Source organism: Polyodon spathula, chromosome 9 (assembly GCF_017654505.1).
Source record: "Polyodon spathula isolate WHYD16114869_AA chromosome 9, ASM1765450v1, whole genome shotgun sequence".
Classification (NCBI taxonomy): Eukaryota; Metazoa; Chordata; class Actinopteri; order Acipenseriformes; family Polyodontidae; genus Polyodon; species Polyodon spathula.
In genome coordinates this window covers 25,827,380-25,846,099 of record NC_054542.1, presented here as the reverse complement: position 1 = coordinate 25,846,099, position 18,720 = coordinate 25,827,380, and the positions used below count along the sequence as shown (strand labels likewise).

The window sequence follows — 18,720 nt, the reverse complement described above, 5'->3', positions numbered from 1 at the left end:
CTAGATTTAGATTTGTCTACTTTTGGGCCTCTGGTACTACATTTTTTAAAAACAGCTGTCCTTTTTCCGTGGATGTTTTCTCTATTTTATTCCAATCTACTTCTGTTAGTCTCTGGTTCATACCTTCATAGATTGCCTTTCTAATGTAAACCTTAGATTTAGTCTATTTTTGTGGTTTTATGAAGCACTTCAAATGAGACCATGCTGTGATCTGGGTTTGCCAGCGGTTCTCTGACATTTTAAACTGGGGAAGTTGAAATCCCCCATAAATGTGGCTTCTCCTTTGCTGCACACATTTCTAATGTCATTGTATAACAGATTACTTTGCTCAGCGTCTGAATTTGGCGGTCTATAGCATGCCCCTATTATCACGCCCTTTGAATTTTTGACCATTATTCTGACCCACATTGATTCTATGTTTTTTTTTTTTCTTCCAGATTTAATATCTGGGCGTCAAGACTATTTTTTTATGTATAGCGCTACCCCTCTGCCTCATCTGTCCTGCCTGTCTTTCCTATACAGTGTATACCCACTAATATTATACTCGTCTCCATCACATTCGGATAACCAAGTTTCTATAACACCTATCACATCGTAGTTTCTTGTTAGTGCAGTAGCTTAAAGTTCTAACATTTAGTTTTTGAGACTTCTAGAATTTAGATATACATTTAATGGCTATCTTACCTGAGTTGTTGCCGTTGTTTTGATGTGGTCTCCCGTCAGTTTTTTTTTTTTTTTTTTGTTAATTTCTCTTTTGTTGAACATTGTTATACATTTGACAGTAAAACAAGTCATGTATTTTTCTCTGTTCAGTTCCAGTAGCATCCTAATGACACAGATTAAACATAATTTTCCTCCCACAGAGCTGCTTTCTACAGATGATTTCCTCTCCCAAGTCAGCTGACATGTTTTTTGAGTTTGAATAAAATGTCTGTAACTCTTTATGAACAAAGGTAATCAAATCGGTTTACTTGCTTAATATAAGTTTTGTTTTTGTCAAGCAAAGAAGGTATTTAACGGAACTTTACCATAAACAAACTTAAAAGCACATAATATAGTCCTTTTTTTTTTTTTTTTAAACTATTCCCAGTGTTTTAGATCCACCTTCTTCACCTGGTAGGCTATGCCATGCATGTATAACTCTTGGTGTAAAAAAAAACATGCTTCCTACCTTCTGTTCTAAACTCTAAACTTTTACTCAGCTTCCACTTATGCCCTCTTGTTCTCTCTGTGCTGAATTTGAAGTAGTGTCTTGGGTTAACGTTATCTATACCATTTATGATTTGTTGAAGTCCCCTCTTTGTCTTTTTTTTTTCTAGGCTGAATAGATTTTATTATTTAACTTGTCCTCAGCCTGTTATTTTATTATTTTAACCTGACCTCATTAAGTCCTGGGGTAAGCCTAGTTGCCCTTCTCTGTATCTTCTCAAGTGCGATAATGTCTTTTTGTAGAGGTGACCAGACCTGCACACAGTATTCTAGGTGGGGTCTAACTAGGGCATTGTATGATCTTAGCGTATCCTCTCTAGACTTTTTTTGCAATATAGCCTAACATTCTTTGTAGATAATCACTTATTTAAAATAAATAAATAAATAAGATGGACTTTTTCAAGAAACTGCTGACAAGTTGTTGACCTTCTGGTCACCCTTTAGAAATATTTACACGTATTAGAAGGTTACAGAATTTCCATGTTGCTGATGGGCTAAATGAAAAGTATGACCTTGGTGTTACTTAAACTTTGTGTGTATTTTTCCATCCCTCCTTCTCCCTTTGTCCTGTTACGGATTCGGTAGTGTTCAAGCGCTGGGTTTGGGAGTTTCCAGAAAACACTCAGCTGGCATGTCTTGATTTCCTAGTGATCTCTCACCACCCCTTCGGATCACAGCCAAGGGGGTATTGGAAACAGTTTCCCTGGGCACTAGCCTTTCATTTATCCTTGTTGATAACATTCAAGGTTTCCTCAGGCTAGCGAACAAAAAAAAAAAAAAAATACAAAAAAAACAAGTCTATACTATTTGTTCAAATGGAGGCAAATAGCTGCAGCCTCCATGCGTTCTGCATACAAAGTAATGCGCCAGTGCTACCGTTTTCAACATTTCTCTCTCTGCATGAGAAATTAGCTTTATTTAATGAGTTTTACTATGGGCTAATTGGCTTAGATTTTCCTTTCATAGTAATTGTAACCAGTAACCAATTGTAGACTGTTTTGTGATTGTAATATTTTACAGGCTTAGAGTATTGTGTTCCAGAATGTACTACAAGCATCCTTTTTTCTGTAAATGCAGCAGTCGTGTTACCTGTTACACCCAGGATCAATGCAAGTTTTTCATGTGGATGCACAATTCTGTTAAAAAGGTATTAAAATGCAGACCTCTACTATGCTACAAGAGAAACCTGTGAATTACATGAATGTTTCATGGCAAGTTATCCATCTTCTCTGGTTTTCAAAGGAACAGTGGGTTGCCCTAGACGAGAGAAATCTCAAAATATTGACAACAAATCAAATACCAATTCCAGTGTGCTGCAAAATGTGTCTTGAGCTCCGCTGTGATCTAAAACAAAAATGGCATTTCTTAATACTGCCACTATTTTTAAATAATAAAAATGCACCATTATCTATTACATACTAGCCGTGACATTCAACGAATAAAGACAGTTCCCCAGGGAAGCTCACAGGCACTGTTTTCTTTTAATGATTCCACAGTTTTTTAATTTCTCTTTTAGATAAATGTAGTACATTCCACAGTGGCGATGAACAGTTCTTCCAGTCTTAGCAATGTCTAACCTCTAACTGTCTTTGTTTTTCAGCCACCAGACCCAGACGACATGCTGGGATCATCCCAAGATGACTGAACTCTACCAGTCTTTAGGTAAGGTAGACCCAGTACTGGTCTTGTTTGGTCTCATCTGCTGTTTACGAACATTCTTTAACGAGTGCCATTTTGTTTGGTTTTTTGGAACTGGAGCAGCAATAGGAATGTTAGTTGTTGAGGGTGCTCTTCTTCAACCTGTGAAACCAAGGTTCAGGTTCACTGGTCTGTATGTAAGGCACCGTTCAAAAACGCTCTTTCAGCTGAAATAAAAGTAAAGCCCAAAAAAATGACATGCATTTGTGCAGCCAAGGGAACAGGACAGGCTATGCCGTTATTTTTTATTTTTAAACTGTGACCAAAGAAGCTTAATACAGTGTTATTGCATCACTAATACAATTGGTTACAGCGTAGAAAGAATAGTGTAATCTATTAAGAGACATTCGATATTCTTTAATTTTCATGGTACCCTCATTGTCGTTGTGGTTGGTTATAAGTGGCAAATCACATCTGGGCAAATTGCAATTGTTTAATCAATGTGTTGACTTCAAAGTGCCTGAGATGTGTGGCAGCATTTTAAAATAGTTTCTGAAGGGGAAACACCTAGATTTATGTCAGAAAAAAACTAAAGCCATCAGGCCTGCCTTTAGCCTCCAAAAAGCATACACAAAGTTCTTGTTTAGTATATCCTGTTACTATAATACATATGACTATGGATAAGGCCCTTACACTGGAATTCAATCAATATGCTGATAGAATGTGGCAACTAAGCAGTCAAACAGACAAAACAAATTTCAGTACATGCACAGTAAATTAAGCTACCTTTTAAAAAAATAAACTGGCCTGCTCCCAGATACATCTAATTTAAAGCAGCTTCCAGATATGTCAGCAGTGTCACTTTTTTGCTTCTTTTCCAGTTTATAAATCACCTCAACTAACATATCTTTTTAATGATACATAGTGGTGTTTTTGAAAATACATAGAGAACTGTCAAAGTTTACACACAATAAATCAATCGTTGTTGGACTCCCCAGTCAAGTAGAAAGCACTCTGAAGAGAACTTGCCATGGGTAAATAACGCAGGTTAGAAACAGTTTTTGACTAGGAAGAAGCTGGCAAATGCGTAGTGTTTTTTTTCGATGAGCTGTCGTGTCGTGGTTTCTTGTGTGTGTTGTGGATTACAGATTTTTCATGAAGTATTCTTTTTGAGGTGCTCAGCAAGGCACAATGCTGTATAATACAGTTTGTTTGTTTTTTATAGCCTTTTTCCAGAAAAAGAAGGCTAATGCTATGCTACTGCAGAAAAATACACGATAAAATGTTTCAATTCAGTACTAGTGCTACAGTATATTATATCTTGCCTTTATAAAGCACTGCTTTTTACCAGCTCCTAAAAGTTAAAATGAGTTCTATATGTGATCCAACAGAGCAGGTGTAGTTTATTAGTTTGATTACATGGAAATTCAGGCTAAACATTTTATATTGGTGAGATAACTTAGCACTGCACTCCCCCACATGTCCTACAGAATTGGAACAAATGTACTTTTGTATGCTTGAACAAATGTTGCGCAAACACTAACGGAATCCATGGCTCACCGCGCATCAGCGACCCCTGTGGCCGATAGGGTGCCTGTGGTTCTGCGGTGGAGCCTCCAGATCTGTGTTGTCCACTGGCACTATAGGTCTGTTGGCCTCGCTGTGGATCCGCAGTGCGAAAAATGACAGATTGGCAGGAGCACATTTCGGAGGACGCATGCTGCAGCGTCCGTTCCGAGTCGGCAGGAGGGTTGCGAGCGCTGAGCCGAGGATACAGATAATAATTGGGCACACTAAATTGGGGACAAAAATTATTAGACATCACTAACGGGACATGCAATGGTCAGGACAAATAGCGGGAATTACAATAAAAATAGGAACTGTGTTTAGGCAAGTTTTATTTAGTCAAAAAATAATAAGCAAACAAACAAAAATCCACCTAAATACAGGTTGTTTGTGGCCAGGCTAAATTGGCAATCAGTTCTCCGATGTATTGTTTGTCTTCCCCCTCCAATTAGAACTGTCCTCCATTTTATACCACTACATTTTTACATCTACAGTTGGCCTACTCAATGGGAGGGGGAAGGGGGGGAGTACAGAACATTTTCCTCCTAGGGAGTTTTGTTTCTAACTAAGTAGCAAAAAGCACACAACAGTATTTGGACTGTGCTGTTTCTTCACCCTGTCACAGTCCCAATGTATGAACCTTGTAGAACCATGTCACCCGTCATCACCGGGGGAAACATATTCTTATACAGTAGCTTTCATTGTTAAACTTCATTGTTTAGTTCTGGATTTCCACATTCCAAAGATCAGCTTAATTTAAGTGACGTGGCTCTCGTTCTTGCTTTCCCCTATTTGCATTGCAGAAATGAATTTACATTTAAATCGAGATGTAGCTGCGTAATCTCAGAAGTGCTCTAGGTTTATTGTGGTTGAATTAATTCAACATGTGAAAAATTAAACTGAACTTGAAGTCAAAGAGTCCAGAGGAAATACAATTTTTAATTTTCCTTCAACCAAGATTAAGTAACTAGGTTTGAGTTACACATACCTGAAAACATCTGAAGGGTTATGGAACTGTCACTGGTTTTCATTGAGTTTGAGTGTTCTGTCTCAAAGGCATTTATTCTGATTGAAAAGGAAATTTGAACTTAAATCAAAAATATAAATAAATTTATTGTTGTTATTGTTATTTATTGACAGGTCTCGATTTCTAACTTCTAGAAGTCGATGTTCTGCTGGGACACTAGATTTAAAAAAAAAAAAAAAAAAAACTGCTGTATTTTGTGTCTGACTTTGGAGTGTTTGGCCATTGTTCGTCATTGTTTTTTCCAGGGGGGTGGGGTTATTTTTAATTATTTTAATTCGATGGTTACATATTTTATAAATGTTTGTTCTTGTGTGACTTTCCCTGCTTTCAAATGTTACTGCCCTAGCAAATGCACAATGTAGCAAATCAAACAAATACATGGATGTGTACACGCTACACAGCTGCCTCAACCCACACAAACTAGTGATGAGCGATTATCAGTTTTACAAGTCAATTCGATATTGAAAATAATCCCAATTACGGTTATCTATTTATTCTAATAACATCATTCTTATGAGAAAAAGTCAATGTTTTTCTTTATTTCTAACTAAAAACTATAATAAAACTTCAATAACTTTTTTCAAAAGCATTTTCAAACCTACAAAACATACAGTATGCATATATTGAAGTCACTATAAAAGCAGCATAACCAGTATATAAACAATCACTCTCTTGCTCTCAACTGCCTGAAATCTTCGCTTAAGCTCTTTTGAATCCCTAATTCTCTAGGGTTGATAATGTTGCAGAACAGAAACTAAGAATAATAATAATAATAATAATAATAATAATAATAATAATAATAATAATACATGGCTGTAAGTTTATTAACTCATTAAATATAACATAATACAAGAAAGAATGGCAACATGAAACAAAGTATTATAAAACTAATTGTCAGTAATTAATAATTACAATTTTTTATAATCTTTTGTTTCAGGTTGCCATTATTTGTTCTGTTATGTTTCATTTAATAATATTAAATGAAACGTATTATAAGAAGTAGTAATTTGAAACTCTTGTTTATTATTTAAAAAAAAAAAAAAAATTATCAACCTGCCTCGCTGACTAAACTAAAATGAGAAAACAAGTCAACAATAACAGATAAATACAAGTGAAAGTTCCAGTAAAACAATACAATAACTTTAGGGAGCTCACTTCTAATTATACATATTTATGTCAACATCCATAAACCTTTGCTTCGGTTTTGAGGGTGATTGATCTGACATGGACTGACCCTATATTTATATAATTTAATATCCTCCACTTTTCTCTTGCAGAGCGAAATGTCATTAATAGAGTGATTGATAAATGTGTAAAGAAAATGCAAATAGTTCGTATTTATGAACTTACAGTATTTAAACACTCGTTCACCTTTCTCTGACAAGTATTTATAATGAAGAGTTCTGATACGCTACGCTCCACATATGTTTTTGTTCATGACACCATTTTGTATGCATTATGGGAGGAGGGCTGGTCTCAAGGTTCCCTTGACTACAGATCCCAGAGTGAGAGCAGCTTCAGTGGTTGCCTGAAGGGAACCGCTGGAATTGAAAGTGACTGAGATGCGGAAGTAACTTTTTTATGATATGTGGCCATAAACAAAACATGAAGTTTTATAGTATAATGATCAATCGAAATTGCGCAGTTTATTGATCGTTTGAAGTCGTTTTCGGTGTTTAATTTAATAATCGAAAATTAACCGTATTTTCGAAGTAATTGCTCATCACTACAAAATACATCTAAATCTGGAGTCACTGATTGATTGATTGGCTTTTAATTTGAATTTTGATCAACAGTGGGAGGGGTGATATGTTCACTTAATGCATATCCTTCAAAATTGGGGAGGCAGAAGTGATTTGACAAGTGTGGATCCATAAAAGACCCAATCCCCTTCTAATGTTCCTTTGATAGAACTGCCCACCCCAGGAGCTGTGAAGAATCACCTTGGCCTTTCAGTCTCCACGGCAGCTCTGCACAGCACCAGAGCTCAGCTTTCTGGGGGATTTCTTCCAGAAGTGCATCAGCTTCTGCCACTGCGAACCAAGAAGCAATCGTCAATTTTACCTTGTTAACTAGTGTCTTTGGACATATTGATCAAAATGTTATTCACAAAATTAACCACTGGGGTAATACTAGTGAAAAGGGCATTTGTAAAGACAAAAATTAGCTACAGGAATTAATTAACCATTATACAACAATGATCCACTGTTGTAATATAACCCTATAGTATTTAGTCTCTGTTTATAATGGCATTTGGCTAATAAGCTCTGAAAATTATTGCGGATTGTTTGTATAGAATCTCAGGTTCTAGACATAACCTGACCTATTAAGCAAAGTTCTATTCTTATAGCACAAGATTGACACACCAGTGCTCACTAAATACAAATGCAATATTTATTACTAATTTCTTTTCATGTCTATGAACATCTGGCTATCAGCAAACACTGACTATTTTTTTTTTTTTTTTTTAAATCTGCAATCGCTATTAAGGCTGTAAAGTTTAAATGTGAAAAGTAAGCAGTATGCAAATCCTTAACATGGAATTGTGTTAAACGCGTAACTGTAATTGAATGCTGTAAGTGACATTTCAAATGAATACATAAAAATATAAAGATGACAAAATTCAAAATCAACTTGTCTGCCTTTTTCAATGAAAATGTAAAATCTATTTGTCATAGATTTACAGACTTAATCACTATAAAAGCCTTGTCTGTATTATGTGTGTTCTGAAGAAAACATTAATTATACTTTTATATTTTAAAATTAATAGTTTCTCCACCCAGGCTTCAATTAAATTCTTCTCCAATTGAATATTTTACCTTGCGCTTTATGAAACCAGAAACCGACAAGAACATAATTTGTAACAATTCAGACAAAAGTGTTATCACGCTATCTTTTAATGTAAGGCTCATCCTTTAGCATTGATTGCCTGCAGCTTGTGCTGCAAATTGCTATGTTGATCCATAAACTGCTTTTCTTTGATTTCTAAATTAACCTGTAGGGATGACAACCTGGAAGTAAGAATAGAAATGTAGCATCTATGTGTTGTTTTGCAATTCAGTGGGGAGCATTTCAGTGTGCTATTTTCAGAATGATCTTTCTTTTCACACCGAGACATTTTTCTAAAATCATGTTGGAGTAGCTAGTGAACAAGTAGTCTTGTCAAAAGTTGTGCAAAGCTATCTACTTTTTTACTAACCTACAATATGTCTACTAAATAGACAGTGCAGATTTGTATATGGTATGCTTTAGGTTTGTTTTAATTGTATTGAAGTGAATCCAAAGTAAACTATAAACCACCAAAGGACCCATCCTAACGAGATTGAAACCTCTGAATTCCAGTCTGGAATATGTTGCATAGCCATGCGTAGCAAATTCGTGCCTAGCATTATCTACTCAATAAAATCTTTCAGATTCATTTTGAAGTAAGAAGGTGCATTGATTACTGTTTACAAGAGTACGTTATCAGTTTATAAATTAAAAACCTTGAATATTGTGACCTTTTGTTTTTGTATTTAACAATATCTTGATGTATAAATATCACAGTGAACATTGTATTAATATTAATGTCATATTTCATAGCAGATCAGGATGTTGAGGCTCAGACTGAAGCTCAAATCTGCATTCTTGTAATGCAGTGTGATTTTGAATGTGGGAGTTAAGCAGGAAAAAACTCTCATGCACACATTTTTCTAGATTTGTTCCACATATTGCATTAGTACTCCTACAGTTTGGTAGTTTCCCCAAAAGTTTTAAATATTATGGCACACATTTTTCTTAGTTTTTCTTCATTTATTAAAGTTTTGACAATTTAACAATAAGAAGCAAGCACTAAAAAAAACTTATTCTTTTTTTCTGTCTAAAAGAACAACGAACTAAAAGGCTGAGCAATATAATCCACAAAAGCAAATTGCATAAAAATCGAAGGACAATTAACCATTCTACTCAACCAGGCATCCCCCAGTGCTCTTATATTAAAGGAAACCAAATGCTCCTGAATCGAATTCATAAATTTTTTGTGTCTAATTTGTCTGCTGAGTTCCCCGAACTAACTAACTAACTTGCTTATTCAGTATTGCAAAAGGTGCGTGCTTTGTTCTTCGTGCCGGACCGCTAAGCTCTAAGAAAGTCCTGCTTTTGTTGCATTTCTTAAAACTGGATGAACATATTTAATATAAAAAGTAACTCGAGAGGAACACATTTTTAAAACATATTTAATACAATCAGCTAGTAGTAGGGAGATCTAAGTGACAGCATTTCTTTCTTTTGCTGTATATATCTAGCTACAGTCATTTGGAGAAAAAGAACTACTGGTACACAACATCTAAACTTCTTTTGCGAAGAATGACCAAGCAACCAGTAGACAACTAAACTTAGCAGTATTGTAACTGCAGTGCAGCCAAATAGCAAAAAAAAAAAAAAAAATCCATTAAACTTCTCTGAGCCATTTCTTTCTGTCAGCAGCTGCTAACATCTTTCAGACACATTTGCTTATGCTTTGGAAGCAGTCAACAAGAAAGGCAGAAATGGATTTCAGCAAAACACACAACCATACACAGAGGTCACGTGAAAGGGGCCTAACTTCAGTCCTTCCGTCCGCTCCGATCCAAGACATTCCTGGGTCCATGTTTTCCAGTCCCTTATTACCTGCATGATTTTATAATACAAATTTAAACAATAATAATAATAATCTGCGATGGGGCTGCCTGTGTCAGATAGACATATCCATGTCCTGAGGACTCGGACAACTCCAAACCTGAGAGTCCCGGCAAAACATGCGTGTATAAAGGACACAGGTACCACTCTCAGGTTTTGGACTCTGTACAAAATTGAAATTGGTTTGCTTTATTTTGCATTTAAAGATAATCCTACTATCACTGCTGTAGTAAAATAGTTTCACTGTCTTGTATGGAAATTAGTGGTTGAATAATTAAAGGAGTGTCCAAGACCAGCCCAGGTCCAGTGTGCTATAAGAGCTGCTATTTTGAATGGAGCTACAGCTCTTCAGCATTGAAATAGTCAAGCAGTGATGTTTTACAGTGGGAATGCACATTAACAATAAACAGTCTGTTAAGAAAGGTATTATGTTTTGTTTTATCATAAATGGGAAGCTGTTATAGTAAAGACTGTCTTCTGTTTTTTTTCCAGCTGACCTGAACAATGTCAGGTTCTCTGCGTACAGAACCGCCATGAAGCTTCGAAGGCTGCAGAAAGCCCTGTGCTGTGAGTATGACCCACATTACCTGCCTGGAGCAAACTCTTCAATTGCTGGCTGGCCTGAAAGACTGTATTTTAAATGCAAAGTGGTGGGCACAGTTTTGTTTATTGGAATTTGACCTCAGTTGTATGTTTGGCAGTTCAGTAGAGTCTTCAGGGCAAAACAGAATAGGTTTCCAGGTGAAGCCGACTGAAGTAAAATAAACTAAATCAATTGCATAATGTACAGTGTGTGTTTCACATTCGGTAAAGTCAATACCAGTTGTGCTGGTGCCAAAATAACATTTGAAGTCTCGTAATCCATAATCATTTGTTAAATTCCATATTCACGAAACTCAATATACAGTGTATGCACACTCATCTGAAACAATGTTGTTTTGTAGGAGGTCCATTTTGTTTCTTTTTAAATATACTATTTGTTATAAACCTTTTAACTTAAGTGCATATTAATTCACTTTAAATGATACAGACAAGCTCTGGTTGAACAAGGTTACCCCAAGAACCCCTGCTGCTTTCTATAGAAAGGGAATGAGCTCTGGCATGTTGTAACCATTTGAACTCTGATACAAAGTGAATCTACAAACTCATGTCATAATTCAATGTTTTCTTTAATTAATTGGATACCCAAATGCCAAAATGAACTAGCCAGACTCGCTATTAAGAAAAAATGTGTCTTTACACTGGGATTATAAAACCATTTACTTTGGTATGGGGTTATCTAATTTACAAATTCTTCAAGTAGTGCTTCAGAAAAGGGAGGGCAACACTGGTTTAAAATGTACTTTTGGAAAATATGATGCAAGTTGGACACTGTGCCCATCTAGACCTGTACATCATTAAAAGTAATTTGTTCTTAACCTTTTTCTTAAAAAACACTGACATTCTATTAGTAGATAAAATGGGAAAGCTATACTTAAGTAATAATAAGGGGTAATTTAGTATGACTAATTGTAGACAGGCAAGATTTAGATTTAAATTAACACAAAATAGCTTAGAATTTTTATCTTTGTAGAACAAGGTATTCAGGCATGTCTTGCCCACATAAACCCTATTTCCTGCTAAATGGGGCTACTTGGAGTTACTTTCTTAGCGTGTATACCCCAGAACACATGGATGGCAGACCACCCACTTACAGTAGTGACCTTTGATTTCATCTGTGTTACAATGAATACATTTCATTCTAGCTGGAAAGCTTTCTGCCAAGGCCGTCTTCTGAAAATAATAGTCCTATGGTGGTCACTTACCACTGCTTGGTTCTTAAAGACAAGAGTTGTAATGAGCAAATAATGCCTTTCTAGTAATTTAATCCCATTATAGTAGTCATTGCTGGAACATCATTGGGTCAGCAGTGGCTTTGTGTGTAGGCTATTGTCTCATCTGTAATAGGTGGGTGCGGCATACAAGTGCTTTCTGAGTATAAATGTGGAACAAGTCAAACAGTATTGTTGGTTTTTCCATACAATGCCTGCTACTGTTATCTATCTTGTGACTGCATACACTACGTTGTACACGTGAAGAGCATTACCTTTATCCAAATTGTCAGCTCAAACAGAATTCTTTCAAAGGCATCAAAAAAATTGAAAGTTTCAATCATAGGCACCGCCGACTCCATGGGTGCTCCGGTGCTCGGGCACCCATGGCGCTCAGCACCCACCCCACGACAGTTTGTGTTTTTTGTGATAAAGTTGAGTAAGGATGTGTCTTGTTAAACATTGCCCAGAAATCAAACAAGAAAAAATGGCTCAAATGAAAAGCTCCCGTATAGTGGAAATACATTTCTCAGTTCCATCAAACTGAACTATTGTAGCTGTAAAAATGATTTTTGAATATAATTTAGCAGAAAAAAAAATCCAAATAGCTATGGTTCATGAATGATTTTATTGCATTTCTAAAAATGGAAGGAAATTATACTTGCAGACCTTGACTACTGCAAAGTTCTAGGAATCCTTCTGACTGTGGCCATTTTGATCCCCATTATTGCAGAATAGTCATTCTCCAGACTCTGAAGACTTAAGAACTGTCTTTCTTATCAATGGGACAGATTTCAATGAAAATGGTGACAATTTCATTCAGAGGGCTACAGTGAGATGTAATGTCTTAAATTTGGACAATGGCTATGTTTATATATGAGTGCAATAGTTATTCTAGTAATACCAGTTCATAGCGCCTACTGGCAGAAGCAAAAGTTTCAATATCCTGTTTTTTTTATTTTACTATATGGGACAGGACTGTGTCCTAACACTTGAGTTTATTTAACTGACATGCATGTAAAACACAAGACCTTATTTTAGTACACTGTGGAAGGGTGTGGGAAAACACAAGGCAGACACAAAGCTTAAATATGAAACGTCGGCACAGGCGCCGAGATTTATTAGTCCACGCTCAATTGGCAGGTGGTTTTGTGACAGTTCGGAGGCACTCTATCAGCAATGGTATTGTGCCCCGTCTTCATAAATCACACACGCAGGTGTGTAAACCAAAAACGAATAGATGAAAGGTGAAAGGAAAAAGAAAAAAAAACACTAGAAAAACTACAAAATAAAGTGTGCAGGTTTTTAATCACGACTTGTTGCGCCCTCTAGCGGTGGAAGCACCGAGAAACAGGCACTTCTCTATATCCTCTCTTATACACTGTGGGACGGCTCAGTCCCACTAAGCTAACTGTTAAGATAGTGACAAAGTAAATAACTGGTGCGTGGCTTGCTTGCGCCACCAAGTCTGTGTGACTCATGCTGGAGTTGCCGCACCGTCTCACCAACTCGCTGCTCCAAAGTTTTCCAGTTTCATTTCAGAGTATCAGGATTCCCCCGTGAAGTCACGCTCCTCCAGAGAAGACAAAACCGTGCCCTTTTATTTAGTCATTTACCCCGTATAGTCCCATCCCCCAACCAATGACAGAGCGTCAGCTGATTTCTTCACAGTTGACTCCTGTCAACAAGACATTGCCTGACAGCGTGGGAATACACGGGGTGTCCGAACCCCCTGCAAGCTCACTCATTCGCCTAACGGCCAGTCCAGAACCCTCCCCTCTCTCACATACACATAAAAACTGTTCATCTGCTTCCATTTAACATGACCTTACAATGTGAGTTCCATGCATTGAATACACTAGCATGCAAACCTTTAAACAACATTTCTGCAGAGACAATCGAAGCAGAATGGTCGGTGTTAATCACTTGCAAACGACAACATAGGGATGTAACAAAGCAAGACATGCTGCATTAGTGTGTACTGGGTTCTCCCCAGGCCTTTTCATGTACAGTGTCTGTAGATGCAGCATTAAAGAAACTATATGAAGTCGCCTGTTACCTATAACACAGGAAGTGGTGGAGCAGGAAAATCGACCTCTTGAGGAGACTTAAGAACCTTCTTATGCTTGTGAGAGGGACTGTACAGTAAAAGCATGCTTTTTGAGTTTACAACTTTAAAGGAATTTGCAGTAAATGCATTGATATGAGTATGCACAAAGACAGCATACGCTGTATTGCGTCGGCACGAACAACAATGCAAGTACAACAAGGCAAGCCCAAGCTAGACAGGAAAACCAAGTTCATTCTAAATAGCATAATTTAGATGCAAGCATTATCTACTTAGCAAGAACGCCTTCCCATATACTGAGAGACAGAGGTTCATTATGAAGCTGCATGTAGAACTCAACTGCTACCCAACCGCTTCAGGAGCTCACTTAATTACTATTGATCACTGCTCTCTGGGCAACCGAGCTTTCAGCTGAGCCCCCCCCCCCCCCCCCCCCCCCCCCCCCCCCCCCCCCCCCCGAGACGGGAGGTGTTTTCAAACCACCACTGCATTACCAATTTTGCTAACGAGTTGATATTAGAAGAAGCATCTTTCTCTGGCCCCGTGGGAAATGTATTAACAAATAGGCTGTTGATTTGCTGATGTTAGACAAGACACAGATCTTGAAACAGTTACATTTCTATTTGTCAGCAAATTAATGTACCAGGATCTGCAAAAAGGGGTAAAAAGGAGGACAAAGGGGGGGGGGGGGGAACGACTGTTGAATAGGGCTGTAAGGTAACAGTAAGCATTCTTTTTAAATGGCTACATAAACACCTTTGAAAGACACAAGATTGTCTGCGACTGGATACATCAGCAGAATATCAAGTACTTAACTTGATTTACGTGCTCATTTGAGGATTGCAGCCAGAGTCGCATACATGGCAAAAATAAGGATGTGTGTTCAGTTTTCTGGCGACAAGGTAAATCTCCTCCGGAATTTCCCTTGTTTAGGCAAAAATAAAGCAAGTTAGACTTTTTATATATATATATATATATATATATATATATATATATATATAATATTATTATTAGATATATATATCTATAAAAAAGACTGACTTTCGCTTGCATCCCCTAAAAAAAGGTTGGTATAGTAGTCTGCAGAAAAGGCTTTTGAAATGTAGTCATTTGTTTTAATTTAACAGTGATGTTTGTTGTCACTTTTCAGGCATGACAGGCATTTGATGTGTATCAAACTCCTTTAGAAATATACTTAAATTCAGTTACAGTTACATCACTGTTAAGACAGGTCTGAAATGATTTTGATATATTAAAAGAGAAGTATTCAGGACTGGAAATGTTTGTAAACAGATTGCAGTTCCCTTTGGTGATGTGAAGAGTCTATAAATAGATTATTTGACTTTTCACAGAGATCTACTGGGGATTTAGTGGGACCACAGGAAGATAAAGTTGTAAAGCATCCATTCTAAGAGAATAAAGTACTCACACAAGACATCCAGTATTTCCTCTTTTTGTAATCTGGACACAGTTGTAGTAGATTAGGCTAAAAATAAATAAACTGTATCAGAAATACTCCTCAGAAGCCTTGTGGCAGTGAGTGCTGGGAGCTTTGTATTTGGTATGTTATTGTTACTTGGTTCTGGGCACCTGCCAAAATTAGTTGGCTCCTAAAGGGTGGTTATGTTTGTTTCAACAGCTTATAACTTTAAAATACGAGGTCATTCTGAGTTTGCACCGTATCCATTTAAAAATCAATCATAAAGGCATTTTCTCTATGCCTTTTGTTAAAAGTGTGAATAAAAAAGATATTTAACAGTCAAAAATGATAGTCTTTTTAATTTAGGTTTTTTACTGCCCGTCGAGATTCTCCTCCACTGGTTAGTGTGAATGGACAGACAGTCCTGTGCATCTCATTGTTCAGGTTATGTTTAACCAGCTTTATAAAGCCACTAGGCCTCTTCTGCACTGTTGCTAGAAAAAAAAAAAAAAAAAGATTTCTTTCCAAAATGGCAGTTAATGCAGTAACACTTTCAAGCTTCAGATGCATTGCCATCTTGACCTCTTGTCCATTGCACTGTGTTAACTTGTGTTTTAACAACAGCAGAGCAAGCAGGTCACATGACTTTATAACCGCTCCATGTTTCTAATGCATGTTTATAAGTGTTCGATGGCTAACTCTAATCAAGTTGTATTTCTTGAGCACGCTTTACTGTGTCAGTCATACAAAGTGTAAGAGAAAGTACATTCTCAGCTTGATTCTAGGTAGCCACTGCACACTTAAGCATAATCTAAATAAAAGAAACAGATGAAAAGCTGATATTGGAGTAAGCAGCAGGGTTCCAAAAAATATAGCGCTACCCCATGTGTTGCTACAACTGTGTAAATAACGTACCTGCCTCTAAATCCTCGAAATCACTGCAGAAACAGCCGTTTAAAAAAAAAAAAAAAAAAAAAAAAAACATAGTGCTCTGGCTTTTCCATTTCGTACCACATCATGGATCATTATTGCTGTGTTACCCGTTTGACAATGTGGGCAATAATCCTTACAGTATCAGTGCACTAGAGCGGACATTTTGCAAAGCACTTTGAAACAGACTTTAAAGTAGGTAATGAAAAGAAAAATGACAGGTATGTTATTTAAACAGCTGTAGAAACACGTGAGGCTGTGTAATGCTGTGTTTTTCAGACCCTTCTACTTACTGTTCAACATACTTAATCTATTTTTTATAGAACCTGCTGTGGTTTAAACATTTTTTAATGCTTTGTCGAGATCTACACTCCACAATTTATTATAAGTACTAAGGCTGGAGCGATGCCTAATTTTTTTATTATCGATATATTGTTCTCCAAAAAAGCTGATTCATCGACGTTATGAAAGGGTTTAAAAAAAAAAACACAGTAACACACGTGGAGCTGTGGATTACTATGCAACATGGCGTGTAACGCTTTAAAAACTATTATGCATTTTAATTGTTTACATTAGTTTATGCATATACAGCAGTAATTCAATATAATTTTTACCTTATTCGTGTTGATTTGTACCAGTTGGGGGTCAAAGCAAAGTAGCAAAAAAAAAAAAAAATTAATCCATAACAAGTCAGAGTAACAACCAATCAAGAGAAAGAAAAAAAAACATTTTAAAAAAAGTGATCACTGTCCACAGTAGTTTGTAACAAGAGTGTTGTCCATGGCTTATCTTTGAATTGTGTTAAGGAACATGATAGTGTTCTACATTTTGTTTTAATTTAAGCGATGACTGGCACTTGCTTACAATCTGCGCAGCAATACTGAATACCTGGGGACTGACGTTGCCTGGATTCTTAATACTTCTGGCCAGAGATACAACTTTTGGAATGATGTTGGTTGTTCTTAACCTTTAACCCCAGTCCATTTACCATTTATTCAGCGCTTGTGAGGTGTGTCAGGTCCAATTTATTTTCACACGCACTGTTTATTTTACACACACTGTTTGTTAGTTTTTTTTTTTTTCAGAATAAAACAGGTTTAAAAGGCATTGAATCACAAAAGGACACTCAGTACTGTATCTCCAGCCAAGCCCCACCCCTTGTTCGCTGTATTTTTCACATACCTCTTTATAGACGTGCATACTGATAAGTCCTCTCCTGATCACTCGTTTTATCACCAAACTCCTCAATAATGCGATCCAAGTCATTATTTTATTACTATAATGTCTTAAAAAGCTCTGCAAATGTCTGTGATATTCAGTGAGCGCTGAATGCAGAAGCAGTTGTCTCCTTTATTTTACGCCATGTTATCTCTGTAGTGCCTGGGTCTATGAGATACGCCCCCTTTTCTTTCAGCTCCTATCAGTCTCATTCGGCCATTGAAAGGTTTTCTCTGCATTTTTGGAGAAAAAATGACTAGAGACCTGTGCTTTACATCTTTTTGATGTCGGAAAGGGAAAATATTAATGTCGGGCCTGGTCCAACATAGGACCGCAAAGGGTTAATTATTACTCAGGGGTAGTTCAAATGAATAAATACAGATTTTGTTTGAAGTTTTATAGGGTGCCATCTCCAATGGTTGCATTTACACAGAACTCTGCGTTAGATATGCAGGACATTTTAATAACGCAAAACAACTGCAGTGCGTTTCTAAAACGCAGATGTAAAAGACAATATTTCCCATTTTCATCCCTATCCAATCATTTTGTTTATATTACAAAGTAGTTTTATGCAATGCATTGTGTAAAAATGGTTCCACTGCTCTCTGCATCCTCTCTAATAAATAAATAAATAAATAAATAAAAGCTGCGGAGGTCTCAGTATCCCGTATAGCACTGCGCACGTCCCTGGTATTAGAGCGATTGCATTAATCTATATCTGAGCTTAAAAATCATGGTATTAAGACCATGGATGTGGCCTGGAGGGTGTTTACTGAGAACTATTCCGACATATTTCAGCAATTGCAGTTGCGATACCTGTATTTTGTTAACCAGCAGAACAGGGTTTTAGCTGAGTGTCAGAACAGTGCAGACCAGCAAACACTCTCGCTTACGTGAGGATCATCTAAATCTTGTGACAATTTCAATAGAAGCTCCTGAGAATTAAGATTTTGGACTTGGGGGCTAAATATTTATGATGTTGACATCTACCCTCAGAGACATTGGTACATCTTCTACAACACTGATTTTTATGGCGGGATTGGGGGATTTTCAAAAGATAATGTTTCACGGTAAGCTTCTCTTTATCCCAAACATTACTTTCTTTACCTTTCTTGCTGTCTAGAAAATAATAGTCAAAAATTGGAAGGCGTTGTAGCTCTGTTGATACAGTATTTGT

The 18,720-nt window shown here is 36.8% G+C and overlaps 1 protein-coding gene across 15 annotated transcripts in view; it reads left to right on the top strand.

Annotated features, from left to right (window-relative positions):
* Positions 1-18,720, top strand: part of dmd (dystrophin) — a 728,160-nt gene that overhangs the window by 672,154 nt on the left and 37,286 nt on the right. For all 15 annotated transcript variants that reach the window (XM_041259003.1, XM_041259005.1, XM_041259010.1 and 12 more), the window contains 2 exons: positions 2,810-2,871; positions 10,589-10,663. In XM_041259003.1, coding sequence (XP_041114937.1) covers positions 2,810-2,871; positions 10,589-10,663 — 137 coding nt within the window. The remainder of the gene's footprint in view (positions 1-2,809; positions 2,872-10,588; positions 10,664-18,720) is intronic.